Source organism: Haplochromis burtoni, unplaced genomic scaffold (assembly GCF_018398535.1).
Source record: "Haplochromis burtoni strain Fernald_Lab_line unplaced genomic scaffold, NCSU_Asbu1 Contig_316, whole genome shotgun sequence".
In the NCBI taxonomy this organism is placed as follows: Eukaryota; Metazoa; Chordata; class Actinopteri; order Cichliformes; family Cichlidae; genus Haplochromis; species Haplochromis burtoni.
In genome coordinates, this window is record NW_024582677.1 from 409457 (window position 1) to 432609 (window position 23153).

Here is a 23153-nt window from a genome sequence, read left to right on the forward strand (position 1 = left end):
CCCCCCGAAGGGGCACAACCCTTCAGAAGTGTAAAAATATCACTTCGTACCTTTCTGTTGGGTTTGGGCTGAAATGCTGGAACTAGATAACTGAAACTTTTACATGCACTTTCAAAAACAGTATCAGAAACAGTGTAATGTAGCTGTTCTTGTTTTATACCATCTCATGTATTTGTGCTTGCACTTGGCTGAATGGGAGGATTGCCATTCCTCTGGGCAGCCTGTTTCCCAGGTCAGCTGGATATGTTACAGCTGATAGCACCACTATGATGACGGACGAGGCCACAAGCCAGTAGCCTTCCCCTTTCTCTCCCTCACCACACTCCCTACTCCACAAACCACGTTCTCCCCCTTGAACACCCCTCTTTGTGGTGACATCACCAACACGCTGGTTGACAGCATCTGCTAATGGCACTCACCACTAATGGAGCCCATGAGTATTCATCTAAAAAGATTGTAGGTCCATCATACAGAAATACTTTGGTAGATAAAACATTGTACCACTTGTATCCAAGTGTTAATTTGGTCATGAACTGAAGAGCAATTGGTTAACACCATCTGTCTGTCATCACATTTATTGTAGAACTAATTCTTCATCTAGTTTTTTTTTTTGTTTTTGCCAATTAAAAAAAAAATTCTTTTTTAATCTATGGGAATCAATCCCGGGTTATAAAGAGAATAAATTTACATAATTAAAAATACACACATATCCTCGTGAATTCTTAAAATATTTTTTGATCTTTGAATTTAGTTAAAAAAAAGACTGTAAATGATTAAGGTGATGTCCCCACAGCAGAGAGTGAAATAGCTCCTGTCAGCAAGGTTTAAATAAATCTGCCCAAATACTTCTAATTTATTTTCCCAAACCACGCGGAGCCGCACTGTAAGGCCCCTGCTCTAAGGGGTGTCCATCCACGCAAATGCCAAAAACAGAGGTTTCTTAGCAGTTTGCTGCTCCAAGGTGATCAGTGTTACTTGCTTCAGCAGTAAGTGGTTTTAATAATGTGCCTACTCAATCCATATAAAGCATTAAACAGACGCAAGCACACGGATCACATGTCCTGAAACAGTGGACATAATAGACCCTGTTTATAATTTTGGTTTAAAAACGGATAAAGATAAACTCTGCCTGTCCTGACAGAGAATGCTTCAAGTATTAAGTGTTACATGGAAAAATGTGAACTTTTTATCATCTGTTGGCACATTTCCCCATCCTTCTTGATTTTCCTAAAACAAGATGCTAAACTTGTTCACATGCAACATAACCTACAGGGCTCACATTCTGCTCATACTTTGTGAGCGGATGATACTGCTGTCTTGGGAGTTACGAGATGCTGTAATTCCAAGACCATGGAATGCAGTTCTCTTGGTAGGGCGGGACATCAAACTCTGACATCTCTGGCTCATCTGTCAGAGAGTGTCGCTGGGTGTCAAACACGCAGAGATCATATTATCATAACTGTGTTGACTTCCAGTGGGTTATTAAATTGTGGTAACTTGCTTGTTAAGTCTGATGTTAGCATGGCACTGCTGTCTTCTTTCAGAGAGATGGAGCTGTGGGAGTCAGAGGATGAGCCCCAGGGGACGGGAACATGTGATGGCAAGGGGAACAGGCACTGTCAATAATAAGATTTATTATCCATCGGTTAGTTCCAGGGAGGGGGCAGAAGGAGACTGCCGTTCTCTGGAATTAGCCGTCAGGTATGGAGAGGCAGACTGCTGGGTGATCCCTAAGAGGATGCAGGATTGGAGGTTCAGAGTGGTGCACTGTCGGGATGCTGAGCTTAGGATAGAGTGTAAAAGAGAGCATGGAAGACAAGTTTTCTTAAAGTCTAGTCTATGATACGGGGCTCAGTCATCTTAAGGATAGAACTTGAGCTCAACACTTTCAGATCCACTTAAGTGATCTGTCTCTTCATGTTGATGAAGTGGGATCTAAAATGAAAAAAGTGAATTTGTCTGCTGGACTGTTATAATCAGAGGGACGAAGTGAAGGGAAAAAAACCTCGATTTCTGGTTTGAGGTGTTGGTTCACTCAAATTTTCAAATTTTAATGCCGTAGTTATGCAAATTGTTATGGGTCTATTTAAGATTTATCCCGTTTCTCTCATGACTGCGTTGCAACAACGAGCCAAATGCCCAAAGAGCAAGAAACACAAAACACCTAAGCAAGAGCTTTTAAAATTAAAAGTAAGTCTGTTTTGCAAGGTTTGGTGTTATTCTAATATTGAATACTAGCCCTCCTCTCTGATGGCTGCTTTTACTCTTAGTTTTTTCAATATGGTATATAGTTCAACTATGAGCATTTCAATTATCCGTTTTGGGATGTGTCTAAATGAGTTATCAGTGTTGTCAAAGGGTCGTAAAATACCTTAATGTCTGAAATGCACAAAACCACATTTAAACTTATTAACATATTTAGCGACAATAAATGACTGGATTTCACCTGAACAACTGAATTGATTGCAAATTCAGTGTAATTGCTTGGTTGCTTTAACTGATTGACAGAAAATAAATAAATACAGTAATTGGTCATGTCATGCCTGATGCTCGGTCTACTTAATAGGGATAGAAGTAGCATTTTTAATATACCAGGTAGACATATACTGTCATTAAACAAACTTTCACCTCTGTACTGGGCCAGAAGCACTAAACAAGAGTATCCTAAAGGATAAGTGGAAAACTATGTTATATAGTTAATGTGGCTCTGACTAGAAGGCAAACCACTTGCAAAAGGAGCGATGAGTGCAGCGTGAGGTGACGAGAGTAGATTATCTGTAGATTCACAGCAGCGAGTCAGTGAGAGATGGATGGATGGATACGAGCTGCGTGCGTCTGCAAATGGTGGCTTCACAGTGTAGGGCGCCACTTGCAAGGCAGGCCACTGTCAGAGGTCTATTAAGGGAAGATGGAGACCCCAGGTGTATGTATGTGAGTAAGTGTGTGTTTGTGTGTGCGTGTATGTGTTCACATGCTCATTGGTCATGGTCCTATAGTGGAAGATTGAAACCCCATTGCTCCAAGAGCCACTCAACCAACACAACCTGCAGTGGTTTACAATCAGAGCAACACCGTCCATCCATCCCTGCTGACATGCACACAAACGAAAACACCAACAGCACAACTCACTATAGATGTCATTAAACAACAGCAGGAGTGGAACAGCTGTGCGACAGCATCTTGGACACGGTTGATGTCATGATGTTTGCAATGAGTGCTTAGAGACACATTGAGGTGTTAGTTGGGAGGGAAGGTAGGTGAAAGTGGGTGTATGAGGTTGCAGGGTGGGAATCGTGGCAGCACCTTTGACAAGCCCTATTTGTCATCTCCCAGGATGCCCAAATAGCTCAAACTGGAGTACAGATGGATTGTGGGAGAAAAAGTGACTAGAAGCCAGGCAACTAATCCTGTACAAATGACTACCCCCACCCATATTCCCCCTCTAGGGCTACCTTTTGTACTGTCTTAGTTTTAAGCTAGGTCTTTCTCGCTCTCGCTCTCGCTCTCTCTTATTTTAAATTGACTTAATTTATTTCAGTTTTGTCATGATATTTTAGTTTTTTTGACATGACAAAAGTAAATTTAATTCCCGTTTACAACAGGGCACTCACTAATCAGAATGGATCTCTGAGAAGTAACTACACACACAGAAATGATTGGTCTGTGTTGTTTAATTATTGAACATCTTAAATCATTTAATAAAAAAATATATGTATTATGGTCGAAAACCTGTTAAAATAATATTTTTATTGCATTGCTAACAGTATAATAATACCCATAACGCTTTATATTGAAAGGTAAAGACCCTACAATATTGGAGAGAAAAAAAGCCTATGAGCAACCACTTGGTGACAGTGGGAAGGAAAAACTCCCTGTTGACAGGAAGAAAGCCCCAGGAGAGCAATGTTCACACTGGGGCAGCTATCTGCTGCAACGGAATGGGAATGAAAAGCGAAAAGAGGAGAGACAGCAAAGGGAGATGAGACAAAATACAGACTATATTAGAGACATAGTTTAATAATTACTGATACTGGTTTAAGACGGTGAAAAAAAATCACACCCAGTACATCAGGGGAAGCTGCCAGCAGCCATCCGTAACTAGCCCATAAGCATTACCAAAAAGGAAAGATTTAAGTCTGAGCTTTAAAGTAAGATCGTGCTCCATTCCCCAACTCTCTGTTCACAGTACTCATAGCTAGTGCTGGGCAATATGACGATATATATCGTGTGGACGATAGAAAAGTGTCTATCGTGCCATTTGTCTTCTATCGTTTCTAACCTAATTTTATAAAATATATCATTAACCAGAGGTGGGACCAAGTCATTGTTTTGCAAGTCTCAAGTAAGTCTCAAGTCTTTATCCTCAAGTCTCAAGTCAAGTCTCAAGTAATGTCAGGCAAGTCAGAGTCGAGTCTCAAGTCACTGGTGTAAAAGTCCGAGTCAAGTCACAAGTCTGAAACTTTGAATTTCAAGTCCTTTCGAGTCTTTAAAAAAAACGAAAAAAAGCATGTTGCAGTTATGCTAAATGTAAATATTAGACCATGTAATTTTTAAATCTGTGTTTTTCTCAACACATGACAAAATAGTGAACTTAGAAAATATACACAAATTGTGAAATTGCACCTCTTTAAAATGCAGCTCAATTAAACCTAGCTCCAAGAATAATTTTCACCGACAGTTCTGAGATAAGCTGCATGTTATTCTTGGATGCGGTTGTAGGACCGGCTTTAAAATCGCATGACAAAAATATCATACACATTAAAAAAAACTGCATCACCAACGTAGCCTGGACAACATTTGCTAGTTAGATGAAGTCAGCTATCTCATTGTAGCATATTTATATGCATATTTATAATTATATGGTTCTTGGAGTGAGTGCACACACTCATGAAGTTTAGTAACTTCAGGTCACTGCAACAAGCCCAGGTACAGTTTACCGACGGATGGGTGCAGGACCTTGAAATGCACCGTGTAGAACGAAAGACCATCGTACGTATCATAAGTTTACCAGTCTCACAAATCGTCTCATAAATACACATTCGTTAACCGTTTATTAATAGGACCTTTGAGCTCAATGGTAATTAATTAGTAGTGGAAATAATTTCTGGTACGCGTTACAGAAATGTAGCAGTGACAATAATACTGTATGCTGTAATCGTACTGGGCAATTAGTGATACAAAACAACTGTTTTATCCTGTGAATAAAAGTATATGTTTTTGTCAATGTACCATAATAACAGAAGCGAAACGCAATATTGTGTCAGGACAATTCACTATTTATGCACAATAAATGAGCACAATTTCTGTTAGGACGTCTACCTAATATAATTATTAATGAAGAAATACCTACTAACACTGACTTGTTTGCTTGGAGAGAACCTTAGCCTGGAGTTCTGGACGTTAATATTTGTCCTTTAAATGTGATCGGAATCGGTGGTCTTTTACTCGACAATTGACATGTCTCTTCAACGAGTATCGATACACCGATCTATCCTAGTCGTCGCTGTCACTATTGCAGTTAATAACAGCTTCTTCTGTTTTATCGCTGTGTGACTGATTTCAATTGAAAGCCTGCGTGCGCTAGTACTGCCACGGTTCTACCCCTGAATGACGTCACATTTTCAATCTCTATATAATATGCATGTTAAATTTTATATTTGGGGTGAAATATCAAGTCTTTTCAAGTAAACCGGTTCAAGTCCAATTCAAGTCCCAGGTCATTGGTGTAAAAGTCCAAGTCAAGTCACAAGTCTTAGAACATTTTTTCAAGTCAAGTCTAAAGTCATAAAATTAATGACTCGAGTCTGACTCGAGTCCAAGTCATGTGACTCGAGTCCACACTCTCTGTCATTAACCCTTTAAAACCGGTCGGAGTGGGCACGCTCCATTTTGTATAACTATTTTTAACTCCCTGTAGAACTGGAACCACGTAAGCTAGCGCAATAATTTTTTTTGCATATGAAACCGGAGGAGTTGTACTTACATCTTATGCCATTAGCTTGCCCTAGGTCACGGTTTCCTTCCACATATAGCTTTGCAAAAATTGCATAAAAAGCACTAGCAGCAACAAAAACATAATATTCCAGAAACACGCTTTGCTGATCCAATCAGCTGTTTGTAACACTTCCTACGTTGGAATATAGGTCAGCGCGAACTATCGCATGTCCGCCATTACCTGATCGAAACCGGAAGTGATGTCATTTTCACGGAAAGGGCCTTATAAGCCTATGCTGGTGTTTTTAAAAGTTATGTTTGACTTTATGCTTTTCTGTATCATTTCTGGGATGCTTAGAACTCAAATTACACTGTTGGAAATAGTTTATTTTGATGCACATGCTGTTTCTTTGCAGCAAGTTGGGAAAAGAAAAACTATAGCCTGCCGAAGATACAGCAGTCTTTCACACAAGGCCCTTATGAGAAAACGTCCCAGCGCCATAAACAAATCACAGGAGCCATCTCGCGTTACATTTGTAAAGGCGTGGCCCTTGTTTATGTAGTTGAGAAGGACAGCTTCCGTGACCTCGTCAAAGTCCTTGATCCGAGGTACGTAAGCACTTCAGTAAAGTCAAGTTGCCTTGCTTATATGACGCATGCCGGGCCAAAGTAGAGAAGGATGTTTGCAGTGTCATGCATTATGCCTTGATGACTGTCTTATGGACGAGCAGAGATACGCCCTACATGAGCGCAACCATCCATTTCATTAACAAAGACTGCACCCTCTATTGTCGCTGTTTACAGACTGCGTACTTTCCAGATGACCACAGGTCAGGTGGTATATCGTGATATATATCGTTATCGTGATATAAAATAATTCATATCGTGATAAATCTTTTTTCCATTGCAGTCAGCTGGCACAGAGTGGGTAATGAAATATTTTTCCCACTGATAACCCTGCATCCAGTTGAACAGAATCACGTTTGTTTTTTTTTAATTCTTTACATGTATTATTGATTCAATTTGATTGTTGATACAGTGTGAAAGCCTTTTTTCTTTTCTTTTCTTTTTAACACACCAGTCATGTCCTGTTGCACCCTCTAGCAAGGAAAGGGATGGTGAAAAAATGCTACTTTTTAAAAAATAAATAAATAACAAACTTAAACTGCTTGGTGTACTAATGTAGGGTGTGTGCTTGTGTCTATGATCGTGTTGTAAACCTGTTGTCAGTATTTCAGCCCCCTGCCTCCCCCCTTCCTGTGATTTGTTGAACAGTAAATGTGTGTCTGAGATAAATTCTCCAGCTGATCCAGAGCTGCATCATGGCTGACAAATGAAACCAGCATCTCTGAACAGGACGAAGAATGAGGGGGAGGTGTGGCAAGAGGGAGAGAGGGAAGGTTGAATGAGTAGAAGTGGAAATGGAATCATTTCATTATTCTTCACCACAGACCTTGTGACAGTCACGGTTTGTTATTGGGCGCTAATTAAAACAGCAACAATCCTAACAACTGGCAGTTAAAGACTTGTAAAAGAGGTGATGGGAAATGAGTTCTGCACTGAGTGCATAAACTCGTTCCTAATTCCCCCCTCTAACACCTCTCTTCACTCTTTTCTTTACTCATTAGGAAGACTGAGTGCTGTCGCTGACCACTGCATTGAATGATTGGTAGAAGGGGGAAGAGAGTGCAGATAATGACTTCTTTTTTCTTTAATAGTTTGACTGAATACACTGAGCAACTGACTCATGTTGCATTAAACCTTTTTTTTTCTTGTCTGTGGTAGTGGGAGATTGTTGCTTTTTCTTCAAATATCATTAACATTAGCACCATTAAATCCATGCTTGCTGTCAAATTACTTGACATAATTTGTGAAGAAGAAACAGATTTTCTACAGGCAGTCATGGCTGCACTCAGTGATTAAAACGTAAAGAAAATGGGTGTAGGTAACTGAGTTTTACCAGTTTGACTGAGTTTTATTTATGACCACATGTGGTCATAAATAAAAGTGACTAAAGTGTTTTTGTAGCCTGATAGCCAAGATCATGGGCTCAAAGAACTTTTGATGAAGGTCAAACAAAGTTTCTTCATGCTGCTTATTGCTATCACAGTGATTTTGGTCAGTATTTAAGCCACTGTCATCCAACCAGTTTGAACACTGAATTTCAAAAAAACTTATTTTGAAAAGTAGATTGTACATGAATGCTAAAATTGAATTCAGCAACAAAAGCCAGGTTCAATCTATTTTTCTTCTCAAATCAAATCAAATCAAGATTTATTTCTATAGCACATTTTAAAAACAACATCAGTGTTGTCGAAAGTGCTTCATAATCATCCAAAAAGAGAATGAAAGGTTAAGAACAAAGCATTAACAAGCAAAACAGATCAACAAACAACACAGTGACAAACATAAAAAGCAAGCCAGATTATAGCCAAACTTGTTTGAATTCACTCTTCTGAATAAAAACAATTGCATAACATATAAATACATAAAGCCACTTTTAGCTGTTCCCAGTTACAAGGGGATACCACAAAGGGTAGCTCTGCATGTCTGAACTGGCAGACTTTTATCCCTTCCTGACGTATTGCCAAAGGGGGATCTGTGTCTCTTGCTAGAATTGAACCAGTGTGATTTGATTAGATTAACTCTATTACAGAGTGATTCAGGTCTATATTCAGTGTAGCTAAATGTACTGAATGAACAGATTTTTCCATCAGTGGATTACTTTTTCTTTTTTCTTCCCTTGCATATTCCAGGACGACAATGACAGAATTTATTGTGAAAGAATGGTTCAGGGACCATAAAACATCATTTTCACTCAGTCCTTGGCCACAATTGACTCCAGACTTCAACGGCATTGAGAATCTTTGAGATATGCTGCAGAAGACATTATGCAGCAGTCCAACTCTCTCATCATGAATACCAGATCTCGGGGTGGTGGTGGGGGGTAGGGTTAGGGTTAGACTGCAGACTGTGATGAGACCATTGACAATGCTGACTGGTTGAAAAGTTGGCTTGAAAAGGAATGTGAACACCAGCATGTTGACCACGTCAAAGACTCACTCGTAATGTACAGACGAGTAACCCAAACAGTGGTTTTAGTCTGCAGGTGGCATTATTTTAACACAGCTTCAGGCTTCTGCAAAGAAGTTCTTTATGTTGTATTTTCTCTCTTCTCAGTGGCAGAGGCTAAAATGAAGAACCAACTACAGCACAACCATGAATTAGAATACACTACTACATTTTTGACACTAACCCCTGCTGTTATTATTCATTATTGGGTTTTCATAATAAAAGGAAAGTAAAAAGTAAGTAGTTTTTCAGAAAAATACATTTTATCTGACATATTAGTAATGACTGCCAGTAACTACAGAATACAGAAGTGTGATCAACAAAAAAAAACCTTTTAGAGGTATTCACAATGTCTTTGCAATTTACCTTTAGTGCACAGGCCTTTGTAGTGGCTGATGTTGATGTGAACAGGGACTCCAGCGATCCTCAATGCAAATTCTGTTCTCTGTGCGTCAGACAGCTTAGGCCATCATAAAATAACTTGATGGATAAACAGTCAAAATAAATAAATAAATAAATAACAACACTAGAGCCTCCCAACCCCCTTTCCGATCTCACTGCTCTTATGCCTCTTCTCTGATGGATTTGTAAAATGATATAACGAATGAGACTTAAAGTGAGAAGGAAGGAGGGAGGCTGGGTAGGAGAAATGATGGCAGCGAGGAAGGAGACAGAGCATATGATTTATTAGACTCATAAAAATTCTGCCTTTGTTATTCCCTCTCATTTTTATATGTGAAGCTTATTAAAGAGCACACCTGCCAGAGTTCTCAGACAAACTTATGTGTGTGTATGCACACATTATGCATTCAGAATGATGTCAATGTGCATTTGTTCACACTCACTGCCTGGATGCTTAACTCTGGCTTCTGTTTCTTAATCATCCCTGCCCATAGATGCCAACTCTTCCTCCCATCGTAACCCCGCCTCCCAAAGGGTGTTCAGGACACGCTACAAGATGGTGACCCATCTGGGCTCCAGTGCCATGCAGACCCGCTATTACAACCCAGCCCTTTCCTGGCGTGCCAAGAGGCTCCAGTCTGCCAGGTAATCCACGTTATCAGATACTTCCTCAGGTCTGGCTTTAATGTGATTCAGTCTCTAATATCTTTCAGTGCAGAGTGAATCCCTGTCTTTTATGTTACAGTCATGTGTAGCATGAGTGGTAGGGGTCGAAAATTTATGGTGTTCATTTTTACACAGTAGATAACCCAGAGAATAAACCATTTACAATAGTGTGCTCCTCACATTAATTTATACCAGCAGGGAACACATCAAATCCAAGACGGATACAGAGAGAGAGAGGGAGCTGGGTGGTTGGGTGTTTTTATTTATTTATTTATTTTTTAATGTCATTGCAGCCCTCATCTCTCACTTTTTCTTTATCTTCATTCATCAATCTTTCATCTTTGTCTTAGTACTTCTGAGTTCACAGTGAATGCATGTTAATTGGACTCACTGGTTTTATCATTCATCTTTTTTGTCCATCAAAATTGTCATTAAAAATGCAAACTGTTTTATTTCCAGAGTCACAAAGAGATCTCTTTATTGGTGTTTTCAAATAGATTCATTGTATACCACATTTGAAAAGTTGGAGCCAGAAAGCTATGTCAGTTAATCAGCTAGTCATTGCAGCACCCATATTTTAAGCCCTCTAACAAAGAGAATGGAGGTTGTTTTGTGTCTTTTTGATATGGTGCTAAGAGGAGGTCAAACTCCTCTTTATGTGATGTGATATCCAAGGTTTTGTCACTGAGAAAAATTCACTCTTGAATAATCTTTTCATAACCGAGACTTGTAAGCTTAGCTTAAACACTGAAATCCCTGAAAACATGGTTGTTCCAAGGTTTTCCACAATTATGTTGTTGCCTTGGTTCCCAGGGCGATGGTGGTTGGGTGAGGTTGTGTATTTTATTCTAAATGCGACTGGGATTTACAAAATTAACATGTTATGTTAAAGAACAAGTGAAACTAGCAGTTCAGAAAAAAATCAAGAAACATTTTTTCATAGACTTCTTCACAGTCAGACCTCGTTTTAAAATTAGTGGGTTCCCCCCTGCTGGCCAGTTTCAAGAATGCATGTTTAAGACGCCTAACACTAAGATCTAAAGAATAAAGAATGTGATATATTTTTTTTTATGTGTGTAAGATTATGTCCTATGTTTTTTGTTTGCCAAGACTTGGAAGAACAGTTTAAATATAAACCATAATTCAATTCTCTGGTTTCCTAAGAGTTAGATTAGGGGTGGTTTGAAACCGAGCTGACATATCTGCTTCATTTCTTTGTTGCAGTATATGAGATTAACTTGTTTTGTACACATAGAAAGAATAAAGGTTTGGCCCATGCAAAAAGTTTCAGTTTAACATAACAAAGTTTAGAAAGAATCAAGTTCAACTTTATGCCTCTGAATTACATAGTGTGTCACAGACCTTAGTGAACAGATTTCATGCTGCTCTGTAGTGCTAGAAAGGAGTTCGATATGTCTACAGCTGTCACTGTTGGCAAGTTCAACAGTGCTGTCTTTGTCATTTAGATTGTGCGATCTTGTAATTTGTTCGCATAGCCACTTGTAATGAAATAATTTTGTGTATTTGTTTTGTGTGTTGATGATGAGCAGAGTTAATTTGTGCAATCCAGATTTGGTGAAACAGAAGACCCTGGACTGTGGCTGGACTCAGCGTCTGGTGACTTATTACTATTCATTTAGCTGCTGCAGTAAATATTGATTCATCAAGGGATTTTCAATTTGAGCCCCCTGACATCCTGTGAAATATCACCACATGTGTAGAAGTGAGGAAAGAGATAGGGAGGGAGGGGGACCCATCAGGTCCCCAGGGAGACTCGTACCCCCACCCCACCCTCATACCTGCTCCTTTTTTATGCTTTATCTATCTGTTTAACTCCAAAGACCACCACCACTTTTATCAATTTGAAGCTATTGAGTGCAGCATGAGCTCATATTCTTTGCTCTTAACTACTGAGTACTCCTCTTCATCTTTGGCCTATCAGACCCGCTGGTCTCGCTTCATACCTTCTCAACTCTTATCTCTGCCTGCCACAGCTGCATCTTAGAAAACATACCATACATACCGTACCTGACCGCTCAGTAGTCCAGAGGATCCCAATGTGTTCAGATAACCTGTAGAGAAAAGCCATTGATTAGATATTTAAAAGTGGTGTGGTACCATTTAATTCATTTTTGACATTCTTGTTAAGACTTAATTCAATGATATGCATATATTAAAAAATATATATATATTTTTTGTTTTTTAAGAAAAAAATCTAAACACATTTTCCCCTAAAGTTCTGTCTGCATTCAACAAAAATGATTTCAAGGACTGAACATAAAGCTTGCCTAAATAGCATGCACTTGTAGGCGCATCTATCTGTGGTTTGGTAAAAGTCATTGAGAAACATTTCTTATCTTGTCCAACAAAAATAAAATAAAGGTGAGCTTTGTGTATCATATATGTTGAGAGTCAAAGTGTCACTGAGTTCCAGGCCGAGATTTGTGAGCAATGTTTTGGTTGCCTTAATTAAAAGCACGGGGATGTCCTGGATAATATTATTGTTCCCACTGGCCTCTGTTCCAATCACCCATCCTACTTGACAGCATTGACTTGTTTAAACTTTTGAAAATTGTTCTTGGTGACACATTTTAGAATGGGTACTAAGAGTGTTAAAGCTGAAACATGCACCTGCAACACTGAGAATATTCTGCTTCATGGGCATCTTGCATCCCCTAAGGATTTTTTGAGGCTGATGATGGTGCCTCTATTGAGAAAGGGGGAGGTTGCTTAAGGAGTTTAATTTAACTAGTTTTACTTAGTTTTTGGTTTTAAAAAACAGTTTATCTGTAAATATGTGACTGGTAAAACTGATTTCATTTTTTTTAAACTTGTCCTTCTTGTCCATTTAGTTGCACAGATGTCTTGCTCCCAGGCCCACAGAAAGTGAGGTTGCCTCTGCCCAACATACCGTTCTCTCTCCTAGTTTTAACCATAACAGGCATGGTGTGTGATTTAGAGCTGGGTGACAGTTTGAAGGGGCGGGGGAATCGGCTGTAGTATTTCAGGCCCCGCCACCAGAAAATAGATATAATCTCAACATTAACTCCATTAATAGTATCAGGAGTTGAATTAAGAAAGCTGTAAAGCATGCACTCTGGAGGATAAATTACAGCCCAACCCTCCTTTCATCTCCCTTGCTATTTTTCTCCCCGTGAACCACTCTTTAATTTTCTGTCCCCCTATGTTTGCTCTGTTGCTGTTCTTTCTTGTGTTTTATGTCTTTCTGTTTGATAAAATTTCATGTCAGTCTTGCAAATGCCTCCATCTTTCTCTGCTTTATTTCTGGCATAAATGTTAAGGCCCTCATGCATATACATACATACATACATACATAGTTTTGTGTAAATATATATATATATATGTATATGTACACACACACATCTGGTCCGGCGCTCATCTCCTTTAGTGCTTCAGTATTGATCAGTACAGGATGTAAGAGACTGGGCAATAAAGTGAAGCAGCGCTCCCTCTTCTTCACTTCTCTCTTCTTTTCCTGCATTCACCACCCCATTCATTCCGCTTTATACCGCAATTCATTCCTTTGCTCATTACTTATCACATTAGTCATCCACCTCCCACCATACAGTTGTGTGTTAAGATTCTCTTCTGCTGCTTTTTAATGCTGAGTTCTCAATAAATATGTTTTATTGTTACTTTCTACACTACAGTCAGTTCCCCTTACATTGGATTTGAAAGGATCCTGATGCATAACTCGGCTACTTTGGTTTCCTTTAAAAGTGTGAAGAAGCAATGCTCTCGGTTAGAATTAGCCAGACAACTGTTTTTGCTGTGCTCTGTTTCAAGGGTAACTGTTTCCCAATATGAGCTTACTAATGCTGGGGTTGCAGACAAATAAGACAAGGGCAGCATTATTCTGAGCAGTTGCGCGACCCTCCAAATTCTTCCTTGTCACTAAAACAAAAGTCGGATCATTCATCAACGGCACCGGTAGTGCTGAATCGCGCTCTCCTTTATCTGTGCATTGCATGGTCAGAGCACCGCACATACACACACCTGCATACACATATACAGAGTCAGACATACTGGATGGTCTCAAGAGAGTTTCTTTGTAGCCTTGCCCTGTCCTCTAGTTCTCTTGTTTTTTCACACCATATTTTTTACAGTTGTTTTTTGATGAGTTTAAGATCTTTTACTGTTTGTGACCTCCAATCTTTATTTTATGCTTTCTAGCACACTTAAAAGTGTAAAGATTACATAAACTGTGCTTCAGGGTTGAACAAATTTGTTAATTTGTAGAACTTCAATCTAAAAGTAAATTTAATTGTCCTATAAATTAATCAAGCAAAAACGCCTCCCCATTCTCTTTGAGCTCCTCTTATGTCTGTGTAATTTTAATTTGTTTGTGGTTTTGACTGTTATTGTTCTGCTAGTTATAAGATATTTAAAGAAAATTTTATTTTCAGTTGGTTTGAGAAATTGATAATCACATTTTTACGCACCCCGGAAAATGATATTTTGAGATTTTAGCAGTTCTGTGCAGAGAGAGAGATGAAAAAGAAATGTAAACTCAAACCACAGTTTGAAATCATTTTTACTAATCACAAAAAAACTTGTTGGTATTGCAGGCAGGAAAAAAACTGCAAAGTACAGATTTTTATCTCTATCTAAGCTCTCCCACTAACAAAGGGGCGCTGCTGCTGACACATGGTGAAGTGAACAAAGACCGGCATGGATTATTTCATTGTCACAGTATCTGAGCCACCTTGTAAGCTGTCATCGGATCTGTGAGCTGCATCAATTGGCTGTATAAGTGCATTGTACAGATGGAGATAGCTGCTAATTATTATGAAGGAAGGACCAATAGAAACAATTTCACTCACCAAAACTGAAGCATAACTTCTTTTTATCGCCTTACCATAGCAAGTCATATTATTTGTCAGAATATTTCATTAAAATGCTCCAAGAAGCACCAACAGCACAAACACAAATTACCCGAGGTGAGACCTAGCAGGCCCTGTGCTGGACCGGCAACATCCCCAGTGACAGCCCTGTGACAAAGCCTTGAGAGCCTCAAGTGGCCATTTAAAGAACTGCAGTTAAATGCTGGCTTCATTTTTTGTGTTCTCTGGAACTTACTATTATGTTATTTGTGTATAAACAAGCCATGTGTGAACCAGTGTGACTCATTATGTGCATTTCCGTGTGTGCATGCAGTTCAGAGCTGTACTCATTTTGTCTAAGAAAAGACGTTCTTTTGAGATGTTTTGTCTTGGTGTTGCCAGACGGTTTACCAGCCCAGTCTTCAGCTTTGAGAATGGACTACATTACCCCCAAGTGTCCTTAAAGATGAATTATAAAACCCACACAAGATTACGCTCATCAAAAATGAATCTGTTACATCATAGTGCTGCCTACTTAAAAGTAACTCATTGGTTAATATTTTCATCACAAGAAAATGGTATTGCTTTTTCAGAACTTCAGCACCAGCAACATTTTCCTCCTCCAATGTTGTAGATTAATTGAATCTTTTTAAATGGACTCCTGTGAAAAAACTATTCAAATTCAAAAAGCACTTTATTACAGTAGCAGCTATTCTATATGCGTAGCCTGACTGCTTTCATAGGAATTAACAAGGTAAAAAAAAAGAAAAACAAGAGGATAAATAGCAGCCATATGCTGTGTTATTAAAGGCGGCATGTGTGTCAAGTATCAGTAAATATGGCACCTTTATCTAAAAAGGAAAGAGTTTTTGTAGTTTTCTCATATAGAATATTCAGGTGTGTGTGTTAACACAATGACACAATATTCCCAGGAGTGGACATCCCAGTGTCTTCACCCCAAGTTCAGACCAAGCAGTGTTGAAATAAATTGCAGAAAAACCCAGTATCTAAATCTCTGACTCAGTTAGCACGTTAAGAGTTAAAGTTCATAACTGTTTATAACAATTAGAACAAGACTGACTATGTATGGCTTGTTTGGAAGTGTTTCTAGAACACAACCTCTTCCTTCTAAAGACAACATGGAAGCAGGGCTTAGCTTTGCAGAGTTGCATCCATCTTCCTCCTCTCACCCCTACCCGAGCCTGGCTGAGTTCTGCCATAGGTCTCTTCCTGTTAAAAAGGAGTTTTTCCTTCCCACTGTCCACAAGTGCTTGCTCAGTGGGAGTCATCTGATTGTTGGGGTTCCCTCTTTATTACAATTTATAGACATGACTGTTATTATAATGAACATAAGGATTGAACAAAGCTTGAACAGATCTTAGTTTGCAAGATTAGAGGTGTGTACATCAAACAGTTACAATTTTTGTGCCAAAGGGAAGAACTGCTCTGTGATGGGGACGGCACACATGAAAGTAGTCATGCACAGACGTGTGAAATCACTGGGACGATTGCTCTGACACTTAGACTTGTATGAACATATGAACCCGGTGAGAGAACATCCTAACGTCACCCCTTGACTGCAGCCCTGTGTCAGGGTTAACTGCCGTCTGTGTTAACTGTTCATGTCATATCCCCATTAACCTCCATTGTGGCTCCCTAGGCCACCCAGTCCTTGTTTAAGCCTCCCTGGGTGGCAGTCAGTGCTCCAACATTAGCCTCCATTACAGCTCCCCTGGCTGCAGTTGCCCTGTGTAGGGCGTCCACTGATCTTGTATCAGTGAAACTGAGTGTCTGTGCTGCTGAGTTATGGCACACAGTCTAATAGAGCGTGCATGTGAACACAGCTGATGGCTGATATTATTTGCAGCAGTGCAGCAGCTCTGCACGTGTTAAGCATCCATGTCAGTTGTTTTGTGCGCGCCATGCGTTTGGGGTAACCCTCTCTCTCTTTTCTGTAATGGGAGGCATGAACTCTCGCTCTAAACCCATTTCCAGCCCATCTGAAATACGGCAGCAAATTACCTCCAGCGGCGCCCTGCACACTAGCCCAATCCGCCCCAAATAGAAGTGACAGGACAGCGCAATTTATCGCCATAACCCCTGCACCGCCCCACCACCACCCAGAAGCTCCACACACACTGTGGACTCGCACGTACAGATGCCGCACACATACACAGGCCAACCGAGGGACTCCTGAATCTTGAACCTGTGTGCAGAGGCCTGCGATTTTGTGTACTATACATACCATAGTAGGAATGTGTTGTAATTCTGTGTGTGTGTGTGTGTGTGTGTGTGTGTGTGTGTGTGTGTGTGTGTGTGTGTGTGTGTGTGATCTCTACACTCAAGTGTAGGGGCCAACCGTGCTGCTCTGGCCCCCTGCCCTGCCTATTATCTCATTGATTTCCTTCTCTCCTCTTTTCAATTCTCTCCATTTCCACACTACCGTCCTTTCCATTAGAGGAGCAATTTAACAGAGTGCTGTGACATGAGAGAGAGAGAGAGAGAGAGAGAGAGCGAGAGAGGGGGGACTACAGGATGGGAAACATAAAGTGAAGAGAGGGGTTATACTGAGAGAGCTGGGGAGAAAGGATGGGTAAAAGAAAGAGGGTGAGCGGAAAGTCTTCTAGCAGATGGTTTTCGCTCAAAGCAATGCATGAATGAAAATTTTACAGTGTATTAACTGGGCTGAGTGGATAATTCCAAGTAGCAATAAACCAGAATTGGGAGTAATTTGATTTCCTCAGATGTTTCCTTATACCATCTATTCTTCTTTTATTTGAATCCCTCTTTCTCTAAGGAGTTTCCTTCAGAGCCGTCTTCGAGCTCCCCACGACAGACACCCGTCATCCACCCAGCAGTGGAGAGGAAGCAGCATGTGTTGGATTCGTGGGTCCTTATACCGTGTGTCAGCCAATAAGCTGTCCCGCACCGTAGCAGCGAACATGTCCATCAATCGAACAGGTATATGTGTTGTGTGTTCAACAACTTCTGAAGTTCAAAGAGGACTAACAATTCACACAACCACCGTGGAAATTTAAAATGTGCCTGAATGAGCCTGCCTCAGTGTTTTCCTCTCACAAGCAGATGTCAAATACATTTTCCTAATTAAAATATATTTAAAAGAGACTTAATTTCCACCATTGTAATCTGAGTATAACAAGGGCACAAATGTGACCGCTTGCTTCACATTGTATTTAAATTACCAAAAAATGGCTGGGCCAGTATTAGGCACTATGTTCACATTTTCCCCTCAGTCCTTCCTATGCTGAATGACACTGTTGTCTTTTTTTTGATTGGTTGCCACTTGCAAAGAAGGTTATAAGGTTATAACAGGAGATGGGTAAAGCTACTGTTGTTTTGAGAGTGGTCCTCTCCTCAGCCGCTTCTCCTACAGAGACATGGAGGCACGCCCACCCAACCCAAGATATAATCTCCTCAGCATATTCTGGATCTTTCCTCGGGTTCTCTACCAGTTGGACATCCTAAAATGCTTCACGTAGGGGGTGTCTAGGAGGTCTTTCAGTGTGAAGGAGTCCCTCCCAAAGAACCAAGCTCTTCCCCTGATTTCTATGACAGAACCCAGACACCCTTCAGTGTCTGGGGAATGCTCATTTTGTCTGCCTATCTCATTCGTTCAGTCACCGTCTAGAAGATGTGGCCATAGGTGAGGGTAGGAACATAGATTGGCCGGTAAATAAACCGCTTTGTTTCCACACTCAACTCTTCTTGCCTCTCCTCTTCATTTGTTTTCTAGCTGCAGAAAATTTAGTTCTTAAAGTACAACACTTCTCACTGCTATATTCATGGGTTTGGACATATTTCAGTTGACATAAAATTATACAGATTAGATACCCTGCATTTAAGACATTTAGTCCAAGAACATGGCAGTAAGTGTACAGAGAGTGTATATTCACATTTGTGGCTGTAGCACCGTTCACATATCCTCTAACAGACTTAGGGGAACTGGCTGGATTTGCCATCTGAAATAATAAAGTTGTCATCTGTCAGAGAGGTGAGGGGGAGGGCCTGGAGAAGTGAATGGGGGAGATTAAAGCCTGGATCTGCCTCCACTTTCTTCCTGCTTCTCTACCTCTCTTTTACACATTCTGCTGTGACTAAAGCTGCAGGTGAAATTGAGAAGCTCCAATCAGTTCAGCTCGTGACCAGCATCACAACACAAATTCCTGCATCTAGAGACACGTCTCGGGTGTCTTCCAAGTAGGAGTTGTGATTTCACATCTTTGTAGCAAGCTTCATATTTGTTCTTGGTACAGAGCCTCCGGACTGTAATCCAGAACACACGCTTCACAAGAGACTTAACAGCCAGAAAAATGCCAAATTTAGAGGTCTGAGTAAGATTAACTGCCGTTTGTAACCACACCCGGCCCATCTCCTTGTCGTCTTATTCATTCCTCATTTTCCTACACTATTTGTGGCGTGCATTGGGTACATAGTGTTTGTAATATTCTCAGACAGAGCTGGATGACGCATTTGGATTTGGCACTAATGCGTCAAACCACCCGAGTATAAATAACCAGTCACATATTTAGTTTTTATTGCTTCTGGCTATGCAAAAGCACATACAGATAGCTTCCTTTCTGTCATATCTATTGTAGATACTTTGAATACTTTAAAATTACCTTAAAATTGTTAAATTTAATGCAAGACTTAACATCAGAACAAAGCATTTTATAGAATTATAGTAAACAAAACCAAAAGCTACCCTTAAATCTTCATTTATATATGTGCTGATGTATTTATAACTAGGACGACTAATTGCTTGTAGATGGTAGACATGAAGAGAAATGGATTAGAGACAATCTTGAAGGAAGAATATGTGAATATTGTTGTGGAGGTGAAGCATGTCAGACAAGATCATGAGTTTGAAAGGGTAATGTTGAATGTTGCCACTGCATTGGCACCACAGATTAGATGTCAGTCAGAAGAGAGAAAGGAATTCTAGAGTAAGTTGGATGAAGTGGGAGCGAGTGGTGATTGGAGCAGACTTTAATGGACATAAAGGTTCAGGAAGGAGTTGAAACTGACTCTGGATGGTAGGGAAGACTTACCAGATAGAAAAAGATGGAAATGTGTTAACAAGTGAAGAGAGGTTATTGAAAAATGGAAGGAATGCTTTGAGGAGCTGATGCATGACTAAAATGACAGTGAAGAGGGTGGCTTTTCAACAACAAGGGTGATGTGGAGAACTGTGGTAACTACAGAGTAAAAGGAGTTGCATTATGTCGTTGTGGCTCTCGAGATATGATAGGGTACCAAGACAGGAACTGTCGTACTGAACGAGGAAGTCGGGAGTAGCAGAGATGTATGTGAGGCTAATGCAGGACATGTATGAGGACAGTGAGACAGTGATTAGGAAGGACAGATGGGTTCAAAGTGGGGTTTGATTATATCATGTTCCAAGTCCCTTCTTGATTGTTGGGGTGATGGACAGGTCAACCACTGTGATCAGACAGGAGTCTCTGTGGACTATGATAATTACAGATGACACTGTGGTCTGTAGTGAGATTAGGGAGCAGGTGGAAGGTGTTGGTGTGACCAAATAGAATGCTAGTGATGGGGTGAGATGGAGTGAGATGATTCACTGTGGTGACCCCTAAAGGGAGCAGTTGAAAGAAGATAATGATGACAATAGATTTCTTTTAGATAAAAGTGATGTTTACACCTTTTTTTCAGTTTCTAATCAGTTTGTGTGAAAGCATTTTTTAAACAGCCAGATGTTTTTGGATTTTACATTACATTTTTATGTAAACGATTTGATGCTGAATTCAGTTATATTAGGTGGGGAAGTGTGGTTAAATCTATACATTTTTAGATTCAAATAATGGCAGGGATTTATATATTGTTCATATATAAGCAATTCCTGCATCTGACAACTATAATAAAGCCATGTTCTTCCTGCCCCCACGTGAGTTCTCTCCAGGGACTCTGGCTTTCTCTAACAGTTACTTTTTCACATGGGTCCAGGTAGTTTTTATCCTCCTAATAAATAAATCCTAAATCATCATTTAAAAACTGCATTTTGTCATTACATGTTTTTTGTTTGTCTAATGTTAAAAATTAAAGTGTGATAAACATGCAAATTAATAAGAAATCAAGGTGGGGGAAATGCTTTTTCGCAGCACTGTAGGCTTTCTTTAAATCACTCATTTGTCTCTTTCCTCCACATCTAGGAAGGTCCTCATGCTTCCAGGTCTCCCACATGGTTCCCGCCATGGCCAAATCCTCCAGCACTCGTCACTTAGCCAGGTAGTGCTGATAGCTCCCATCTCTAACCATCAGACACACATATACAGAAATGGGCATGTATGCAAACCATCCTGTTTACTCGAAATCTTATTCAGCTAGGGCTTTTGCGATTGAGCCTCTGCACGCTCTCTCTGCACTAATATTAGTTGCTTTTCATGACTGTCAACTAAGAAATGAAGCCTGAAGTCATCTTGTAATATTAAAATTGTATATTAAAATTGGTATATAAGTACCTTTACCCAGAAATCATCGCAGGGTGTTAGCTGCGAGTTTAATCCTAACCTAGTTTGTTATTTAGTTACTACCAGCTGGTTATTACTTACTGTGGTTTGTGTGTGTTTCATAAATTCAGCCGTGCAGTCCAGCGGAGTCTTGCCATCATTCGCCACGCTCGTCAGAAGCAGCGGCAAAAGCAGTACTGCATGTACTACAACCGCTTTGGCAAATGTAACCGTGGAACCAGTTGCCCCTTCATACACGACCCAGACAAAGTGGCGGTCTGCACCAGGTGACTCAAACACACACTGACATCCAGGCTATAGAAATTAAATGCAAGGTAAAGTTGTGAATTACTCGCTCTGACCTTACAAATATCGTGGAGACTCGAGCACAGTATGGGAGGATGACCACACAGTCACTGCAAGAGAACAGCATGACTCAACAGCAACTTGATTTTTGTGCATCGTTTGTTGAGTGTTTTTTGGTTGAATTTGGGTGTTTAGAGGCTTTGACGAAGCAGGTTCAGCTTTAAGTTTGTAGAGTTTATTGCTTTGTATACTGTGGATCGTGTGTCTTTTTTTAAATGAATGAGTCCCTGCTGTAATTGGCATCTATCTTTCAGCTTTTAGCTGTGTCCATAGTGAGTATCTTTCCCTCTGCACCATCTTCTGAGCATTTCACTGGACAAGTTTACTAAATATACTCCATAGAGAAACAGCATATATCACATAGAGATGATGTCGTTTGCTCGTATGTGCATCTTTTACATGGACACTGCAGTAGAAATAAGAGACTTTTGGTTGGATTGTGAGACGTCCATCAAATGATTCCTGTTTCCTTTATTATTACTGGTTAACTTGATTGTCAGCTGTGAGACAAGAGCAACCAGGGATCTCATGGTAGAAATAAATTTGTTCTGATCAAAACTGTAGTCAACAATAAAAACAAGCCTGTTCACCAATTCACCAATAATTTCAAACAACATTGTTTTTGCATTATCTGCAGGTTTCTGAGAGGGACATGCAAGCAGGCAGATGGTACCTGTCCGTTCTCCCACAAGGTGGCAAAGGAGAAGGTGACGCATGCACACACACATGCACACACACATGCACACACCAACACACACGCTCACTCATACTGGACAACATAATTTATAGCATTTCACTGCAAAGGGTTGGGTACAGTGTGAAACTATACGATGACACATTTTTGGTTACAGTCATCATGGATCGTATTTACACTCTTGGCATGCCTCCTGTTTCCATGGCACTGACAGGAGTGAGGAAAACCTGACCTGATTGTGGGGCGGAGTAGGGGTGGGGGGTCATGACTAAACAAGCAGCTTAAATGTTAGATGTACAACCTGTTCAACTGTTCCATCTGCAAACCAGCTCCTATCTTGGAAATCTGTGAGGGGCTGTCATGGTTTTAGTTGGATTATTGGTTTTCTCTAATGTGAGAGTGAATTGCAGTTTGTAACAGGAGAAAAACGGAACTACCCTGCAGGGGGGTTATGTGAGTGGTTTGATGGGTATTAGCTGGACTGATTAAAGTGATAAATGTGTTTGAAATTTTTTTTTACCACAGGTTGAGTTTGGCCAAATCTGGTGGTCTTTTTTTTTTTTTTTTTATCTGATCTTTTAGGAGGAAAAACAGCAACTTTATCTACTAACTACTGTGAACAGATAAAGGTTTTGCATCATATCTTCAGTACATCTCAAATTGCGGGGAAAAAAAAAATATTGGAGA

At 40.1% G+C, this 23153-nt stretch overlaps 1 protein-coding gene across 3 annotated transcripts in view; it reads left to right on the forward strand.

The window, feature by feature from the left end:
• zc3h3 (zinc finger CCCH-type containing 3) overlaps positions 1-23153 on the forward strand; it is an 87304-nt gene that overhangs the window by 48104 nt on the left and 16047 nt on the right. For 2 of the 3 annotated variants that reach the window (XM_014340678.2, XM_042228285.1), the window contains exons 4-8: positions 9903-10053; positions 17716-17879; positions 21110-21188; positions 21538-21693; positions 22410-22479. In XM_014340678.2, the coding sequence (XP_014196164.1) occupies positions 9903-10053; positions 17716-17879; positions 21110-21188; positions 21538-21693; positions 22410-22479 (620 nt within the window). The remainder of the gene's footprint in view (positions 1-9902; positions 10054-17715; positions 17880-21109; positions 21189-21537; positions 21694-22409; positions 22480-23153) is intronic. The other variant, XM_005944147.3, reaches the window with a different exon arrangement.